This window comes from Diospyros lotus, chromosome 13, assembly GCF_014633365.1.
Source record: "Diospyros lotus cultivar Yz01 chromosome 13, ASM1463336v1, whole genome shotgun sequence".
NCBI classification, from domain to species: Eukaryota; Viridiplantae; Streptophyta; class Magnoliopsida; order Ericales; family Ebenaceae; genus Diospyros; species Diospyros lotus.
In genome coordinates this window covers 5779538-5798821 of record NC_068350.1, presented here as the reverse complement: position 1 = coordinate 5798821, position 19284 = coordinate 5779538, and the positions used below count along the sequence as shown (strand labels likewise).

At 34.3% G+C, this 19284-nt stretch overlaps 2 protein-coding genes across 3 annotated transcripts; one reads left to right on the top strand and one right to left on the bottom strand.

Annotated features, from left to right (window-relative positions):
- Positions 1–5772: 5772 nt before the first annotated feature.
- Positions 5773–8245, bottom strand: LOC127788791 (probable pectate lyase 12). Its single transcript, XM_052317405.1, has 2 exons — positions 7995–8245; positions 5773–6058 (listed from the first exon to the last, which is right to left on the bottom strand). The coding sequence occupies exons 1-2, from the start codon at positions 8126–8128 to the stop codon at positions 5773–5775; spliced, it is 420 nt and encodes a 139-aa protein (XP_052173365.1). The 5' UTR covers positions 8129–8245.
- Positions 8246–10020: 1775 nt separating this feature from the next.
- LOC127788326 (putative phytosulfokines 6) lies at positions 10021–10831 on the top strand. Of its 2 annotated transcripts, none has more exons than XM_052316470.1 (3): positions 10021–10175; positions 10395–10432; positions 10558–10831. In XM_052316470.1, the coding sequence occupies exons 1-3, from the start codon at positions 10082–10084 to the stop codon at positions 10672–10674; spliced, it is 249 nt and encodes an 82-aa protein (XP_052172430.1). In that variant the 5' UTR covers positions 10021–10081; the 3' UTR covers positions 10675–10831. The 2 variants fall into 2 exon arrangements, with proteins under 2 accessions (XP_052172430.1, XP_052172429.1); XM_052316469.1 differs by having other exon boundaries at positions 10350–10432.
- Positions 10832–19284: the final 8453 nt, after the last annotated feature.

The window sequence follows — 19284 nt, the reverse complement described above, 5'->3', positions numbered from 1 at the left end:
ATTATGTTTAGTTTTTATATTTAAAATAATTGTCTTGTAGCGCATCATGGCATCACTATCTCCTCTTAGGCAAGTCATATCAGTGGATCCATCCACTCAAGATGTAGATGCGTGGAGACGGGCATGTCTTCAGGTATATGATATTTTGACTATTCGTACTGGGTCTTCTTCTACTGGGTCTCATGCATATACAGTATTTCGCGAAGCACCTTCTAGTATGGTACGAACACCGACGGTGGTTACATCACCTCCGGCAGTAGTAAATATAAATCCACCACCTACGAGTTCAGATCCACATCATCCAGCCCCAAGCCCCCCTCAAGAGACAAGAAAAAGGACTGATAGAGATTAATTTTTTTTTGTAATATGAGACTATTTGTATTTGCTATAGTGAGTAGAGTCTTATCTATTTGACTACTTATGATGAGGTTCGGATATGTCGCTAAGATATAAATGGTGCCAACCCTTTTCTGTTTGGATTTAATTTTCTTAGTTTATTTAAAAATTATTTCTATAACTCGAAAAGTAATTTTATTGTTACTAACAAAACTTATTTTAAATACTTATATGTGATATAAGTGATCTATAAAATAAGATATTATAAACTTATTTACATCAGACTCCTTTATATCATAAACTTTAATTATGGGTCAATTAAATCAAATATATCTTTGTGAAATAGGTTTGTGAATAGGAAATATATAAAACAAGATATTAGTGCAATATAATTCACAAAATAAAATGCGAAAATATATATAAAGTATAGAAAGGCTCAGATATGAATAACAAATCACCACTTAAGTAACTCCAAAAATAAGACCACTAAGCCCAACGAAACCCAGCCCTGAATCGCCCAACTGTCCTCCTCTCTCGGCCGAAATGATGGCTATCATACGTAATGGGCTAGGCTTCTCCATCTCTTGAGCAAATGGACTTATGCCCATTTCTCCTCTAAAGAGATAGTAAATAGGCTTATGGACTTCAAATTGGGCTGCCAATAAGTGGTGATATGAGTTAATGTTTCAATCACGGGCTGAAGCCTATGAAAATTAAACTTGCCCGAAAAATCATCATCGCCTTAAGCCGTATTTGGAAACACAATCTAAGAGTAAGAATCATGTGTCAGATAAGTCAAAAACTTCCTGTGTTGCCACATCTTGACCTACTAGAGATAAAAATGCTTGAATTCTGGATATGTATGGCGTTTCCCAATCACGTGCATTATCACATCGAAATCTGTACCAATTCAGTGCGACGGGAGGAATTGGTGACCTTGGCTTAAGGAATACCTGATAAATGACATATGCAACAAAAATTATTATTAAAACAAACGTATGAAATCCACAATATAAATAAATAAATACCAAAATAAGTAAGAATACCTGCACAAAATGACAATCATTCACAAATCCTATAGTAATCATCCTGTGTTGTACTGCTGGAGGAGGGATCGATCTAAGTGGAAGATATGTAAGACACTGGATCCGTGACAAATGCACCAATACGACATTGTATTTTGAAGCAACTAAATGGCCCATGTCAGGTAAAGTCATCCAATGCTCGCACGGTGCAATGTTATCAAAGCAATATAATATATGTAGTAACTCATCCACACGCATTTCTGATCCATATATTTGCGTATACATCGCACGAAAAGATTGCAACTCTCCTATCAGACTAAAACGAATATCTCTCCAATTGTGCTCACTCATACCAAGTAACCCTGCTATCGCGCGAAATCCACAATGTCCATCTGATTCTACATTAACAATATTATGCAAGAACGGTTGTATTTGTGGTGGGAAACAATCATCATACCCCTTGAGTCGGTTGGTGTTTCTCTTGGATATCCATGTTGCTAGGGATCTACTGTCTTGACTAGATTGAACTATTTTAAATAAGGACGGATCACGTTTGGTGGATGTATCAATCTGAATTTTCTTCTTCGATGTTGGCCTACCCTTCGTCCTAACTTTCATGGTTGGTGGTTGTAGTGAAGTTGTATCTGGATTAACTATTTCTCTCAACTTTTGCTTTAATACTTGTTTCCCTGGCTCCGGTTCTGAATAAAACATTTTATATATATACTCTCTATTTCTAGCTCAATCGTTACCTGCGATGACACACCATCATAAGCTGACTGCACTAACTGCAACCTTGTCCAATGAGGATGCACAGTTGACAAAGGAATTGGCCGTCCTTGTACCATGAACTCTGCAATTTCATGTGCACAAGGTAAACCATATGTGCTTCTAATCACACATCCACATGAAACTTTGTCTATCCCAATTTTATAAGCAAGTTGCGACTGCATTAGTACCATATTCAATGCACTTCTCGATATAACACCTCGCAATTCTCTAAAAATTGCTGGCTTGAAGTTATGTTGCACCAACATTAAACTTTTTTCAAACGACCCCTTAATCTCTACATGTTGTAACTCAATAAGACTGTTGATAATTGTCCATGATGACTCTAAGTCACCTTGAGAAGATCCAAGATGTCTCTTCAACTTTGCATGTGCACTCTCAGCCCTGTTCGTAGTAACGTTGCCAAAATGCATTATTCTATTTGTCCATGCTGCAACAAATTTTTCTTTATAATCATTCAACCATGTATTTCTCAGATAATTAAGTGCGCCCTCATATGCATAGTACTCAAGTGTTAACTCATACAGACGACGTTCATATTCATCCTCAGTCGACGCAAAAACAACCAGGTTCCAACTTAACATAAATTTCTCCCATGTCTCCTTTCTATCAAATAATTTCTTACATTTGGCGAGCACATTTTTTGATATATGCCACCTACACAACAAGGTGCTCGTGGTTGGAAACACTTTTTGTATTGCATTCATTAATCCCAATTCTCTATCAGTTACAATTACTCCTGGACATGTATTGTGAGTTATTAGACTCTTTAATTTCTCCATTGCCCATGTGTAATTATCCTCATATTCATGATCCATAAATGCGAAAGCAATAGAAAAAGTTAGCTCAGTTGACGTCACACCAACGATCTCTAGCAGTGGATACTTATATCTATTAGTTTTGTATGTACAGTCCATTATTAACACATGAGGAAATGTTTTAAATAACTCTATAGCCATCGGATGAGCCCAAAATAAGTCTGTGATACAATCTGATAATGTATCACTTCTATGCCACTCCACATAATTACAATCTTTCAATTTTTTCATCAACTGTTGTATTTGTGATCGACCACCTTTATCCATGACTCTATATCTTTGCCGTGCATTATATATAGTTTTGATGGTACTCACATTTTTTTTATCTTCTGCCTTTAACGTCATTAAAATATTTCTTGGCTTCACAAGATTGTTAGACATTGTTATCATAATTTGTTTCTCTTTCTCTGTAAGTCGGCCAGCATATGAATGACTCTCAAGTTGAGCTGCTGGTAAATGATTGTGCAATCCACATACAACTTTCAATATCCAGTATTCATTTGACAATTTAACACCAAGTAACTCAAATGGACAACCACACTTTTTAGAACCTGTCATCCTACGATTTGTTTCTCCTATTGTCTCATCTCCTTTTTTTGATGATTTATACTTTCCACTCCGTTCACAAGCAAGACGAACTCTAGGTTTTCTTCCTATACCACCAGATTCAGAACCCTTTATAACAATAACCATTCTATTTTCTTTTCCAACTGTCTTAACCCATTCGATCAGTGTTTCCCTATTACTGAAAATCTGATTCGTAACAAAAGTTTGACTAGCATCAAACGATACGCCATTCTCATTCTCAAAATTCTCTAAATTTTGATGATCAAATCCCTATTATCAAAACAAAAATAGGATACATAAATTAAAAATGGGTTGTGCTTTAACCAAAATATGAATAAAAATATATGAATTAAAAATAACAAAATGGATAATGAAATCGGTTCGGGCCATTCGAAAAAAAAAAACAAATCACCCTCGGGTTCGGGAACCCTCGGGTTACCGACTCGTTACAGTCGGGAATCCAAGCGTTCCCCGACTCGCATCTGTCGGGGAACGCTTAGGTTCCCGATTGTAACGAGTCGGGAACCCAAGCGTTCCCCGACAGCTGCGAGTCGGGGAACCCGAGGTTTCTCGACTGTAACGAGTCGGGAACCCTCGGGTTCCCCGACTCGCAGCTGTCGGGGAACATTCTGGTTCCCTACTCTCTCGAGTCGGGGAACCCAAGGGTTCCCGACGGCTAAGAGTCGGGGAAGCCGAGCTTCCCCGACTGTAACTCTTCGGGGAACCCGAGCTTTCCCGACGTATTCCAGTCGGGCATACCCAACTTCCCTGACTGGTCGGGGAAGCTATGTATGCTCGACTGGAATGCGTCGGGGAAGCTCGGGTTCCCCGAAAAGTTACAGTCAGGGAACCTGGGTATCCCCGACTGTAATGTGTCGGAAGCTTAGCCGCCATTCATGTAGTAATTCTCAGCATCAGTTAGCCATTCATGTAGTGATTCTCAGCATCATGCATCAATCTAAAATACATTACCAGAATATTGACGTGCTGCTGGTGTGATTCATTGTAGACGTGCTGCTGGTGTGATTCATTGTAGTCCACCTGCTCATTATGCACGATCTGGTGCTCATCATCTTCTCCATAAAACTCTTTCCATCTCATCAATTTTTGGATATAATCATCCATAGAGAAAAGTTAAAATTAACAGAAACAAGAAGAAGGTAATCGCTATAAGTGATTAGAATCAGAAACCTTCGCAAATGTTTAGTGAAAGTGATCGGTGATGGGGCTGCGAAACTTAAAATCAGAAACGTTCGTAAAAATTTAATGAAAGTGATGAGAGATTGGGTTGCGAAGAGTTAAGAAAGTAGTTGAAAAAAAGTAGTTAGGTAAGGGTAATAAAGGCTTTTTAATGAAGGGTAGTTGAGGAATTAAAACAACGGGTTATATTGAGTAATTTCGCGGGTTGCCAATAGAATTTCTCTTTGCATATTTCTTTGGGTGGCAGACAGTTCACCCTCCCAGCGGATGAGTCTTAAATGACACACAATAATAATATAAAATATTTTTATCAAGATATAATAATAAATTTATTTGATTAGAAACGACATTGTCAAACTGATCGACTCTACAAGAAAAAAAAAATAGTTCGAGGACACTGAAAAATTTTTATGCAAACACTTAGATATTTAAATTAGACATTAAAAATGTTGAAGGTCCGAGAGCAATATTCATTCTAGTATCAAAGATGTATATTTTCTAAAATAAGGACCTATTTATTTGTAATAGTGCAAGAGTAATTCTAAGTCTATCTTCGTACTTTAATTTATAGATAATGTTTATTTATTATAGATAATGTTTATCTTATTAGATAATATTTCTTAATTAATATATAAATTGAAGAAAGTTAGATATGAAAAATATTTTGAACAAAAGTATTTTCTACTATATTTATTAAATTTATCTGAAAAAAAGTGATGTTGTAACATCTCATCCTTCCAAAAGGCGTCACTATGTTGGGGCCTATCATATAAATACATATTCTCTTTTCTTTATACATTTCTTAAACCTCAAAAATCATATTTCAAAGAGAAAGCCCCAGTATATCAATATAAATGTGAAAGCAATAATCGAAACTTGATATGATACATTCACTTTATAACATAAGAATTTATATCATTAGATCATATCTTTAAAAGTTTTAATACATAAATACATAAAGACTCGTTTTTCGAGATAATATCTAAACACCTTATATGCAATCAAATGATATCTCAAATACATAGTTATTTTCCAACTCATTTAAAACATATTTGGATGACGGCGCAGCGGAGGGTGCGAGGGCGGAGGTTCACGGCGTCGTGGTCGGAGGAGTCGGAGACGACGTAGTAGCGGCCGCCCTTGCCTCCCAGGGCGTACTGGCCGAAGCCGATGCCGCAGTCGGCCAGGCGCTGCCGGTTCAGCTGCCAGCTGGTGTCGCACCGCCAGCAGTCGTCGATGGGGTTCCCCGTCGGGCAGAGGGTTGACTGGTTGGCATCAGTGTACGATAGCATTTGTCTTCTTGACAGCGACACGTTCACTCGTCTGCATAACTACGTATGTATTTATTATTGCGTTTGTAAATGTCATATTCATTACTAACATTTGTTTGTTTCTAACACTTCTCACGGATATGCCCTGAATTCTGGTGGGTACATTGTGTGTTACACTCTAAGAATTAGAGTTCTATTTGCAAGTCACTGGTTTTCTAAAAGTAAAAGATATTATTTGTAACCTTCGCTATAAGTCGAGGAGTCAGATTCTGTGTCAATTTAAGGGAGTTGCGAGTTTGATTCTTATTCTATACAAAAATCAAAGACTTAACCTATAATTTATCTCTCCTGACATAATTAAGAACGTGAGCACCGAAAATTATGTAAAATGATCATTCCAAGGTATTATTTGTAGTTATAATTTTATCTAATATATAACCAAACGGAATATATAATAAATGTCTAAATTTCATGTAAATATATAGCATTTCTCTATCTAAAGTTATGAGTCTTAAGAAGACTTTTAATTTTATTCATGTAAAAATTGTGTCTGTACGTAATACAGATGGATTTTGATAAAATTTTTATTTTGGGTATTTGGGGAAATCCTTATCCTATTTTGTTAAAGAGTTTTTAATATGAAGAAAATATAATTAACTATATGAAAAGTTTTATTAAAAATTAAAAATTATTAATTTTTGTTACTCAATAAGAATTATAAAAATATAGTATGGTTTTAGTAATATTAACTTGCATTGGCCATTGGGTGGGGTGGGTTAGTCAATTGTGTAAATGAAAAGGGAGGAAGAAAAGAAAAAGGAGAAAAGCAGAAAAGACATGCCATTGGATGCTCAACTCGAGACCTTCAATTAAAGTGCATTGGCCAATGCCAATGGCCGTCACCGAAGAATTTATTATTTATTATTTATAAAATAAAACAAAATCAAAACATCCCGATGGGATCAAAATGCAGATGCCCCCTTGTTTATTTTTTCACCAAACAAAACAACAGCAGCAGATTTTCAAACTCTACAAAATCTGAACATTAATGGGCGTTTAGTATGAGAGAAATTTTTAAATTTCTAGGATTTATGATTTTTAGGAATGTTCTTAAAAATCTTTTATTTCCAAGATTTATGTAATTCTATATTTGGATAGATTTAAACATTCTCTGAAATGTTGAGTATTCTTTTATGAGAATTTTATATTCCTATGTTTGGTTTAAATATATACATTTTTAGGAATTCATATTCTTTTTTCAAAATTACCCTTATTTAATTTTTTATTTAAAAATGATAAATTTCTTCTACTATATAAAATATTAGAACCCACAATATCTTTAGAAAATAAAAAAAATGTTATTTTTTTACACATTATGTATATATATGTGTATGTATATATATACATAATAATATATATGTTTGTATGAATATTTACTTTAATATATATAATATTTTATAATAAATAATATAAATATATTATAATATATTTTATATTTAATATATAATATATAAATATATTATATATATAATATATAAATATATTATATATATAATATATATAATATGTTTGTATGGGGTTATAAAAGGGTAAGTGGTGTTTTAGTTTTTTTATTTGTTAAAAATATTCCCAAGTCCATGGAAAACTTGGATTCTCAACCCCCTTTTAAAAATTTTTTTGTGGGAAAATTGTTTAAGAATCATTTTCAACAATTCTATTTTTTCAGGATTCTTTTTATAAAAAAGTTATACTAAACATGAGAATATAGATTTCCAACCTAATATTCCCAAAAATGTTAAAATTTCTCCTGTATCAAACGCACCCTTAGGAATCCGAAACAAAAACGACTAACCGCATTCCGAAATCAACCATAAAGAAAGCAAGAAAGAAACCCACATTCTGAAAGAAAGCAAAAAACAGATCTAGAAGAAGAAGAAGAGAGCCAGGTGTTGGGCTTTTTCTGTGCTTTTTCTGTGTTTCTGGCACACCTGTGGACATCTTGGACGACGGCTTCAGGGTGGGGATGCTGGCCAGGGAGAGTGAGGTTGAGCATTGCCATGGAAGGGGGAGAGGAAGAGATGACAAGGAAGATGAAGAAAATGCAGCTCCTTTGCTGCTGCATTGTGGGAGAGAAAGAGAGAGAGAGAGCTTGTTTTTTCGTATGATAATGTACTTGGTGGTGCAGAATGAGGATGACTAATTGAGAATGTGAAAATAAGTTGCAGTAGGACTAGTAGGAGTAGTAGGAGTAGTAAGTAAGTAACTAAGTAAGTGGAGAGGACGGAGGAATGAGAACTGTTTCTCACTCAGTCCCTCGCCAAAGTCCAACTAACTAAACAAGAGTCTGTTTAGCGTCGTTTCTGCCATAATATACAATCATAGTTCCATGATCCTGGCCTCATTTCACTCTCCCCTTGAGGTAAAAGTGAAAACGACAAGAGAAAAGTAAACTCAAAGTAGGGGCTCATACTGTTTTTGCCCCCTTTTTCCATCAAATGTTTTCTCACTTTCTATATATATACTGCTTCCACATTATTATTAATTAAGATAAAATTTTATTATTCTCAAAATATAAATCAAGTAGTCAGATAAATAATATATCAATGTTAATTTAATGGGTTATGAGTTCGATCCTCACCATGTATAAAGACCAAAGACCTAATCTGTAATTTATTTTCTCTTATATAATTAATAACACGAGCACCATGAGTCGCATAAGCACCGTCATCTCACAGAGAATTTTGTCTTTGATTATTTTATATTATTTACTTTATTACCCCAATTTATATTTGTAAATTGGCTTAAATCCACCGCTGATTACTGACCTTAAGCTATTGGTTCTAGTAGAATTTACTGTACTTTTTTTAAGGCCCTTTTTAATATCTTAATACCTTAAACTTAACAAAGCAGACTATTTTATGACACGAACCACGATCCTTCAGAATTGCATGCTCCAAGACCAGCGACCAGGCTAGCCTACTGAAAATGGGGAGCCGTTACCTTTGTTTAATATTTAGATAAAATATTATTATAAGGTTGTAACTATAATATATTACTAATAATTTTTTATTTTTAAGTTAATATATACAAAGAAAACAACATAAAACTTCTAGGTTTAATACGAATCCTTGAAAAATATTATTGTTATTTCACAACCGATCACTTTATTGATTTAAGAATGTTCTTTAGCAGTCTTTACAGGTATAAGTCAACGATAAAGTATGTGAAATTTTACAGAGAATATTAAGGATTAAATCTTAATGGTGGCATTTGCCTCATGTAGGTATGTGAATTGAATGTCTTGATTTGTGTGTGTATAAATTATGATCGTATCTGAATTTATTCGACAAGTGAATCAAGAAAAAGGCCACCCATTCTCAAGATTAGTTGGACGAAGCTCGGAACTTGAATTATAAAAAAGTATGTATATTCTTTACATATAATAGATAAGACAGGAGTTTTCACAAACATGGAAATGCAAGTAAAAATCAAAATGTTAGCTGACATACAAAACACTTTGCTTTCTCATAAGGACGAATAATTACATGAACAAAAATACAGTTATCTTGATTGACATATCAAATACTATTAAATTGAAGTATAACATTATCTGAATACTAACTTTTTTATATACAAATTTAGCAAAGGTATATAGTGTTAAAATAAAGCATTACATTACGGAGAACATAGACTTCGGATAAAAAAAAATAATTGAGCACATGTTTGAAGTGGGACTCACCAATGGCTCTTTCCCTAACTTTACATTATTTAAAGCTATATTAATGGCTACAAATGGGGACCAGACTCACCAGTGTAGTGAAGAGTTTGTCATTGGTATCCGTAAATTGATTGCAGCGCCCATCAAGGTATGCAAAATCCACTGCCCATCCAACGTGGGATTGTGGAGAAAATCCAAAATCCAAAATCCAACAGTTGGTACGTAGGACCCACCCGGAGTGTTCTGAAGCTTTGACGACTCTTATTTATAGAATCAGGCCCCTAAGCCTCCTAGCTTCCTGAGATCTTCCATCCACAATCTCTCTCTCTCTCTCTCTCTCTCTCTCTCTCTCAGGCCATGAAGCAAATATCTCATCAAGCGATTCTTACTGTTTTACTCCTCTTTTCCCTCCACTCAGTAGCATCTGCTCGCCTCTTGCCACCCCATCAAGGTATGCCAAATTCCTTCCTTTCTACTTCTCCGTCTATTAATTAGTACAATAAGGTCGTATTTGTATATAATTTTCTTTATTCTTATTACCGAGGCTTGTCCTCCTCCTTCTGAGTGTTCATTGTGAAGATCTTAACTGAGATGATGAGAGTAAGCTCTCATATGCTATTTTCAGTGGGGAAGCAGGTGAAGATTAATGGGATTGGGATCACTCATGCAGATTCATCCATCAATACACAAGAAGATGACTCGTTTACTGTAAGAGAATCCTCCACCTTTAAATATTTTCCTCTTTAATTAATTAATTACTTATCCTCAATAAGTAATTAATTAAAGGGCTCTGGTGGTTTCTCTTTCATTTTGGGTAATTGATCTTGAAACAGCAAATGGGACGGGAGGAATGCAATGAAAAAGATGAAGATTGCATGAGGAGAATGGTTGCAGAGGCTCACTTGGATTACGTATACACCCAACCAGGGCCAGATTACGGTCAGCCCTAAGATTTTAGGGATTTTAAGTAAATTTTTTTATGATGGCTTTCATGATTGTATTTAAAAATAAAATTAATATAAATAAAAAATTATTATTATATAAAATTCATAATATATTTTTTTGTGATGTTCCGATGGTATTTTGTAATTATAAATTATGGGATTATGCTCTCACACGTGCGTGTGTGTGTCTATATATATATATATATATATCTATATATTGTTGTTTTGGTTCCCTGAGCAGAGAGTGAGAGGGGGGCGGAGGGCCCCCCCCCCCCCTGTAAGATAGTCAAACCTTGGGAATTGTATTTTGAGCAATGTTTTAAAAATTGGATCGAAGAGTGAATCAACCTATTAATTGAATTATGGATTAGTTAGTCCGACCGATTAGATTGAAATGGTTCGACTGGATGATGTCATATACATATTTTATAATTAAATAATATATATATTAAATATATATTTGAAATATTAATATTTTATATATTATTATGAGAAATACTATTATTAACTAATATTTTATATATAATTGTTATATATGTTATTAAAGAATTAATTAAGAATTAAAAATTTAAAAATAAGTGTGAGGGTGAAAAAAATCAGGGTCAACCCGATTCCCAATTCACTGGTCCGATCGGATTTTGACTGGGTTAAAGGAGATTTGACTTTTTATGTTAAATCGGACCGAATAGATCACCGATTCTCGATTAAACTGGTCCAACTGGCCGGTCCGATCCTGTTTTTAAAATAATGATTTTGAGAGCAAACTTGACTTTGGTGACTCCTTCCTTTGGAAAATGGAAAATTCTGGAGGGCCAGAAAGGCAATTCCGAGTGCAAAGTTGACTTTGGTGACTCCTTCCTTCGTGATCTTTTCGAACGAACATACTTCTGTGGTGTGTCTGTGTACGATGTAGACCCTCAACGGCCATTGAAAACAAAATTTATGAAATCAAAATTAAAAATTGTATTGTATTATGAAATCAAAATTTATGTTTCATTGAGCCCCTCTTCTTCTGCTTGTCTCGCTGTCCCAACTTAAAAAACGAAATAAAAGATACATTTTCTTCGGATTTTAGTACTCCTTGACTCTGCAACTTGATTTAGTAATCTTCATTACTATCATTGCAATTTAATCCTAATTTTTACAATTATCAAATCTTGGCGTCATACAAACAAATCAGTTAGTTATTGACACAAAAAAAATAAAATAAAATAAAAACAACATGGAATGGAAGAGGATTCCAATTTGATTTGATACCCAATGGTTCAACAAATCAGTTAGATTAGAAGTGAGCCCAAATTAACCATGACTCTCCGGGCACAGTATAGATGGGCCTTTACGGATTGGGTTACAGGTAAGGATAAATTAACTAATTTGGCCCCGTCTAAAGTCTCCCCCTCTCCCTCCAAAATCTGCAGAAAGCAACATATCTCCCACAATCTTCTGGAGTGCTTGTCTTGTGTAATATGTTTGTTTTTGTTGCTAAGTGGACTCAGAATTGTGAATGCAACATATTAGAATGATTATATTTTTAAAATTATTCTCTCTTTTGTTAGCAAATGAATTTTTTTCTTTTCATAACAATTTGAATACAAATGTGATTTAAATCGGTAGTTCTGAAATTGGCCAAGTGACTTTCCTGCCGAATTTGACATTGGTCCAATTTGGTGAATTTTTATTATTTTTCTAAGTTCTAATGAGTGTATATTTATTATTATTACTGATCACTAATCCTCTCCCAATGTCAAAAATTGATATGTGTTTTAATTTGCACTTAAATGGGACGCATCAAGTGACTTTCCTGCCGAGCTCACTAATTTGATGTGTATTAATCTAACAATATATAAACGAATGTCTTAAACCCACAGGACCGGGTTCAGATGGGATATAGTGGTTGCCAGAATCTACAGATCTGCCATAACAGAATTAATAATTAATTAGCATCAGTGGAGTGGACCAATTATAATCCAATTGACACAGTATTTCCCGGGCAATTTGGGGCCACAGGAAGCCTTTTTATTATCATTATTGTTGTTGTTGTTGGTTTTCTCTCTTTTATAATTGTAGTTGTCAAAGTGGGAAAAGGGCGAAGTAGGTAGCGGATGACCTTTCTGACATTGGCAAGGCTTAACCAGCACACAGATTCAGTAAGCAAGCAATCACTGTTCAAAAGACCTTCTCCTTCTTCTTCTTCTTCTTCTTCTTCTTCTTGTATTTGACAAGGTTAGAACTTAGAACCAGCCAAATAGAGAAGCAGAAAGACAAACTAAAAAGAGAAACAAGCTACTCCCAGCCCACCTGCCATTTTGCTCCATGGAATATTGATTATCTTTAATTTAAACTTTTGTGTTAGAAATTTGATTTCTACACTAAATGGGCTATCATTACTTGTCTTAAATGAGATAATTTGTAATTGTCTGCATGATAAATTAAGGTAGGAGATATTACGAAAATTTATATATTGTCTTTTATTAAAAATTGAGATGAAATTAACTCATATTATAAAATGAGATATTTCTCGAAATTGGGTTCACCCCAGGCCTTCCCCTAAAAAATTAAATTCTTTTGATAACACAAGTAGTTGCCTCAAACTAATTGGATTACATCATAGAGAAGGATAAAGATGTCATAAATAAATTTCGAATTGAAGCCCACTTTATGACCCGATAACTCACCATAAAGATTGATTAGTGTAGCCTCGTGGGTGATATATATATATATATATATATACATACTCCCACCATGAAAGAGCTAGCCAAAAGGTGGGATGTGAAAGCACAGTGGGCTGAAGGGTTGGTGCGGTTCTAGACAATAATTAGTTTAGTGACATTTTAAAAAATAATAAAAATTATTGAAAATTTATTTTTTTAACTTTTTGAGATATAAAATCATTAATTAAATTTTTATATTCTAGTTTAAAAATTAAAATCTTTTTTAATGGATAACATAGCATAATTACTTAATTTTTCTTGTGATATAATTAAATATAAATAAGATTTTATTAATTTTAATTTTAAATTTTTTTTCTACTGAAGTTATAGTAACACTAAATAATATTATATAAGCTATTCATGGATTTAGAAAAGAATTTTACTTTTTTTTATAAAATTTAGTATCGCAAGTGGTGTTTTAATTTATTTATTTGTTTATATTTATTTAGTAAATTTTTAAAATATAATTTATAATATATCTTTTAAATATAAATTTTATTTAAATTTTAAATGAGTAAATAAGACTTATTTTAATAAATATTCAAATAAATTTATCTCTATAACTCAAAACATAAATTTCTTATAACAATTTTAATTTTAAATCAGTAAATAAGATCCATTTGTTAACCTGTTACCATCGTGATTTGTGTGCATTAGAATGATTACAGAATTAATATGGACTACAGGCATTTCTTCCGTACTTATATTTGTATTTTTATAATATTTAAATATATTTAGTCTTTTATTTTCATCTAGAAACAAATATTCATTGGGCCATACTCATTCAACTTTGAATGAAAAACATATTTTTCTAGAAAAAAAATTATCTCAAGTTTTCAACTAAAATTCGAGGCTATTAAGGATAATATTGTTGTCTAATAGTGATTTTTAATTTAGTTAAGTTACATCCTAGCTACCACCAACACAACAAGAATGAGTCAGTGTGGGCCTAATGAGAATTAAATAATTAGTTTTAGATTAGGTTAGTTGCTTGGGTGTACCATGAGGCTAATGCACTCACATTATAATAAATAATAAATATGTATGAAGTAAGAGTTTTGCTACTTTGTCTGGAAGCCTTAAAAAAGACAAAAATATCTATCACCCAAATACAAATTTATCTCCTTATTTGCGGCAACATCCATTCTCCTTTATTCCCTTCCCATGGCAGCCACCTCCAAACAAGTTCCAACTCCTGTAGTCGCCTCACCTCACTCTGATCGTCGCTGCACGGATGGGGATGATGCAGAGATAGTCAGTGCGAGGCAAGGTGAGGAGGCGCAAGAAATGCAGTGAGACAATGACAAGCGTTAGAGTTTGCTGGAGGTCGTGGCCATGGAAATGGGAAAGAGGAGGTTTCGGTAGAGAATGGGGTAAATTTGCATCTAAGTGAGAGGTATTTTTATTTTTTTAGCCCCTCTCGTTAAGTCATTCTGTGAGACTCTTGGACAAAATAACAATATACATGAAATAATATGTGTGTTATGTCTAGACTAAGTGTCTTGTACTACTGGTACTTGAATATATTCATATTTGCGTCAATTGAACAAATTTTAATTATATACTTACCCCAAATATATTGTGTTGGTCAATTAATGTCAAAATGGATAAAAAATGTGATCCCAACTCTGTGACAGAGCAAAGCCAACGCCACGAATTTGGGGGTTTTAGGTGAAAAAAATTATCGAGATTTTCTCAAAAGCATTAATTTTTTTATAAAAAATAAATAATATACCTTTTTACACAAATATTTTCTTTATTTCTCAAATTAATTTTCACAATCAAAGCATAAGCATACATTAATATACTAGAATCAGTAAATCAAATAATCAAAATGAAAGACAACAAATCACAAGTTCACAACAAATCAAAACAAAAAAAACACCCACACAAGAACATCTAAAAAGCCTCAAAAACAACAAACCAAGAAGTTAAAGTTGAAGAAGAAACTTGTTGAAGCAGCAACAACACTAGCGACAAATGTGACCTTTAAAGCAGTGGCGCCGCTATCTGATGCCTCAGTCGAGACCTGGGAATGCGTCTACGATTGCGGGCTCACTAACAGGAGAGGCTACTTCACTACTAGGGGCAAGGAGAGCTAGTCCATCAGTCACAATATAATAACACATATCACAGATGCTGAAGTGAAGCCTTAAGGCTGAAGCAAGCACTAAGTGTGCTATATGCAGCGATTGTTGAAGCACGTGTATGAGAAAGAGAGAGGGGAGAGAAAAATTAGGAAGTGAAAGTAGGTTTTATGAGATTATGAGAATTGGGATTTGGGAACCGCGATAAAAAAATAAAAAATGGAGAAGGGAAGATATAAGAGTTTATTATATTTTGTATTTAATTTTTTTAATAAAATATTTATTATAAAAATATATATATTATAAATTTTTTAAATTAAGACCTTCTAATCTTGGGAATCTTATGCCCAGCATGTATGATTTTGGCACCGGCACTGGAGCAGAGGTATCTGCCAGAAAATGCCATACATTTACTCCAAAACCGTCCCTTAGCAAGAGCCATTTGGTTTTGTACTTTCCTCTGTTTCGCTTTTGAATCTTTTAACATATTACCGAATTTTGTAAAACCCATCTTGTGAATGTATAGTATATATATAGAATTTATGTTGCACATAAATGAAAATGAGAAACGTTTTTAATAAGAAGCGAAAACGTGGAAATGAATATTTTTTTAAAAAATAAACATAAATAAAGTTTGAAATAAGAATATAAAACGTTTTGAAAACGAGGAAACGATTCCTTTAAAATGTTTCTGCACCACATAATATAGAACAACTTAAATTGTACGATCATAGAACTTGCGGAATACTTCAGACAAGTTACATAGAAGACAGAGTCCAAAGCTACAGCTATAAACCTTTTGCCATGCAAGCCGGCCCATTTGCAATTAAGAGAAGTTAATTTCTATTCATACTGACCTCTATACACTTGAATAGTGACCGTGAATTCCTATTGTTAACTTGGCCCATTATCTTTGGCCGTCAGAGGTTGGTCAGGGCTGGTTTTGATCATCCCATGACTGCCGCGGAATGGTGTGGTGGTTGTAGGTGTCAGGCTGCTCCGTTGCGGCTGCGCCGCTGGCCGCCTCCTCCCCCTTTTCCATGCTTTCTTGAGCCGCCCCCATTTTGGGTTTGTTTTGATGAACTACCAGCATCTTCCTACTGCTAGCCCAGTCTGCTGTCACAAGTAGTAGCATCAATGAGAAGATGATCAGAACATTAATCTTCATGGCCATAATTTGACAGCTTCTCTAAGCAATTCAACATTTATATATTGGTGTTTGGCTGATGGGAAAGAGGATGGAAAGCAGGTAGGAAAGGTAGAAAAATCCGAGCAGATTTTTCCAGGAAAGTCGGTGGGATCGTAACTAAGCTAGTGCTCCATATTTTTGCGCATCTTCGCAGATATTTTCCCATCCAGAGAGTTCTATTCCCAAGTGAGGAAGTGCCACATTAACCACGACAAGAATGCCACTTGGATACACCATAAGATTCTTGAAAGCAAAAAGTTCCCCCTCTATGCCGTTGTTTATAGATGTGATGAGTTACATTTGTGATGTTGAGCCAGATTTTTACTTATATAAATGTTAAATTTGTCTCTTTTAACAGTTTTAGAGGAGAGATGGGAGTGGAGATGTTTGTAGGCTGTGGCTGGTGAAGGATCTTTTCGTGGTTGGTACTTGTCAATTGAACAACCCGAGAAGTTTTGTCGGATATTTCATTTGAGTTTCGTATCTAACCAAATCAAGTGATTTGGCTTAAAGCCTGATCAAACATCTACCAAAACACTTAGATTAGGATATTAATTATTGAGCGGTTTATAGAAGAGGACAAAAAAAACGATTTTGTCCCGCCCACTTTATAAATTTGCAAAGCGGGCAATGACTGTCGGCGAGAACGAGACAAGATGAGACGGCCATGAAAGAGAGACGACAACAACAAGGCATGGCGACGAGGTGAGGCGGCGACTATGACAAGGGAGACACACCAAAGCAGGGGGAATCTATAAAGGGGGAGGGAGAAAATAGGGCGTGGGGTAAAATCAATTTTTTTTTCCTTTTTTGATAAACTCGTCGGTAAATCCATCAAGCTTTCTACCATTTTCATTAATTATTAAAAAGTGCCTGATTTGATTGAAGGGTCTCTCTATGTTGGTTGCAAATCCAAGAATGTTTTCTAAACTTGCAAGTGCTCCCCTAATCATGACAAGTGCATTACCCGCCTTAATTGTATTTTTTATATAAAAATAATAATAATAAATTGTAGCGTGATTTCTATTTTTTATTTCCTCTTACAATTTATTAAAAAAGTACTATAATACTTTAAACTTTCAAAATGTTTTGTTAAATATTTGTATTTTAAGAAAATAAAATTATTAAGTATCTCAATAAACAATAATTAAGAAAATGGTGAAAATAAAATGAATGTGTGAGGGTTTTAAGTTTTTTTTTTATTTTTCTCTACAAATTGTCCAGCCAACCATTTCTGCTCATCGTTCCCTCCATTGTCCTCATCATCATTCTCACATTCGTCAAGCTTGTCGTCATTTCTACATCAGAACATTGGAATTTGTCGAGTCTGTCGTCGAACTGCTCGAGCTAGTCATTAAGCCCGTCGTTGTTTGGTTATCGTCATTGTTTCAGACAATCATTCGTTGTTATAGTGAATCAATTATCAGTATATATAGACAAATATATAAATTCATCGTTGCTCTGATCAATCCTATAAATCTACTATTGCTTCAATCGATTAAGCTCACTTTTGTTTTGTTTTGATCAATTAATTATATATATATATATATATAAATTCACTACAATAATAGTTATGCCTTGTGCTCGCACTAGTGCATATTCTCACTTGTTTTGTTAAGGTATTTAATGGTTCTATTTTTTTTGAAATATCCGTGTCTAATAGAATATTTTAAAAATTTAAAATATCACGATACTCTTTTTAGTAAAGTACATAAGTGTATTTATGTATTCGCCTTTTATACTTGTTAATCAGCCATCTAAGGACTAATTAACAACTATGGGATCAAGATGTTCATAATGAAGGGCAACTCGGTTTCTTAACCCCATCTATTGTTGAGTTTGTAACATAATTCTTTTGATAAAGCCAGTTTTATTATTTCGGGTATATCTGTTTAAAAGCCCGGTTAGCTAGATCTGTAATATTTCTGGCTTTCCTTTCCTAGAAAGAGTAAAGGTCGATTTAGATTTAATTATATAACTTGTTTTTCTTCAGAACTTCCAACTTTGAATTGAATCAGCACACAGAGGCCAAGCTTGCTAGACCTCTTTACATATATATATATATATATAGAACCTAAGACTTCCCAGAAAACTTCAAACAAGTTACACACAGGTGACAGTCCATAGATTAATACGTACATACATATATATACATATATATATATATGCATGATTGTATCTATAACTCTGCCATGCATGCAAAGTCCATTTACGAGCTCGGAAATTAATTAATCTGCAATACTAGCTACTATGGTAGTACGTAGCTAGCCGATCAACTGTGGCCGCTGGAAATTGGTGCCGGTTGATGTTGGCGATCCCAATCGGGCAACGGAATGGCATGGTGGCCGTTGTCGTCCCTATCAGGCTGCCCACCGGCGGCTGTGTTGCCGGGCGCCGCCACCCCCGAGTTGGGTTTGAGATCATCAACCACCGGAGGCATCTTCCCACTGCAAACCAAGTCTGTTGTCACAAGCAGTAGCAGCCAAGACAAGATCAGGAAATTAATCTTCCTGCTCATTACACAGCTTCTCTACTTTAAGCAGTATTACTTATTTATGTATATGGAAGACAAATAATTTTGAGTTCGATCGATGCTTTTAAAGGAAGACCGTGCCGAGTGCTTGCATTT

Bases quoted from the DNA above. Each gene is read 5' to 3' on its own strand.
- LOC127788791 (XM_052317405.1), bottom strand. From the start codon at position 8,128: ATGCAGCAGCAAAGGAGCTGCATTTTCTTCATCTTCCTTGTCATCTCT. The intron at 6,059-7,994 runs GTGTGCCAGAAA...GTAGTTATGCAG, and splicing joins GTCGTCCAAGATGTCCACAG to ACGAGTGAACGTGTCGCTGT.
- LOC127788326 (XM_052316469.1), top strand. From the start codon at position 10,082: ATGAAGCAAATATCTCATCAAGCGATTCTTACTGTTTTACTCCTCTTT. The intron at 10,176-10,349 runs GTATGCCAAATT...TGCTATTTTCAG, and splicing joins CCTCTTGCCACCCCATCAAG to TGGGGAAGCAGGTGAAGATT. The intron at 10,433-10,557 runs GTAAGAGAATCC...ATCTTGAAACAG, and splicing joins AAGAAGATGACTCGTTTACT to CAAATGGGACGGGAGGAATG.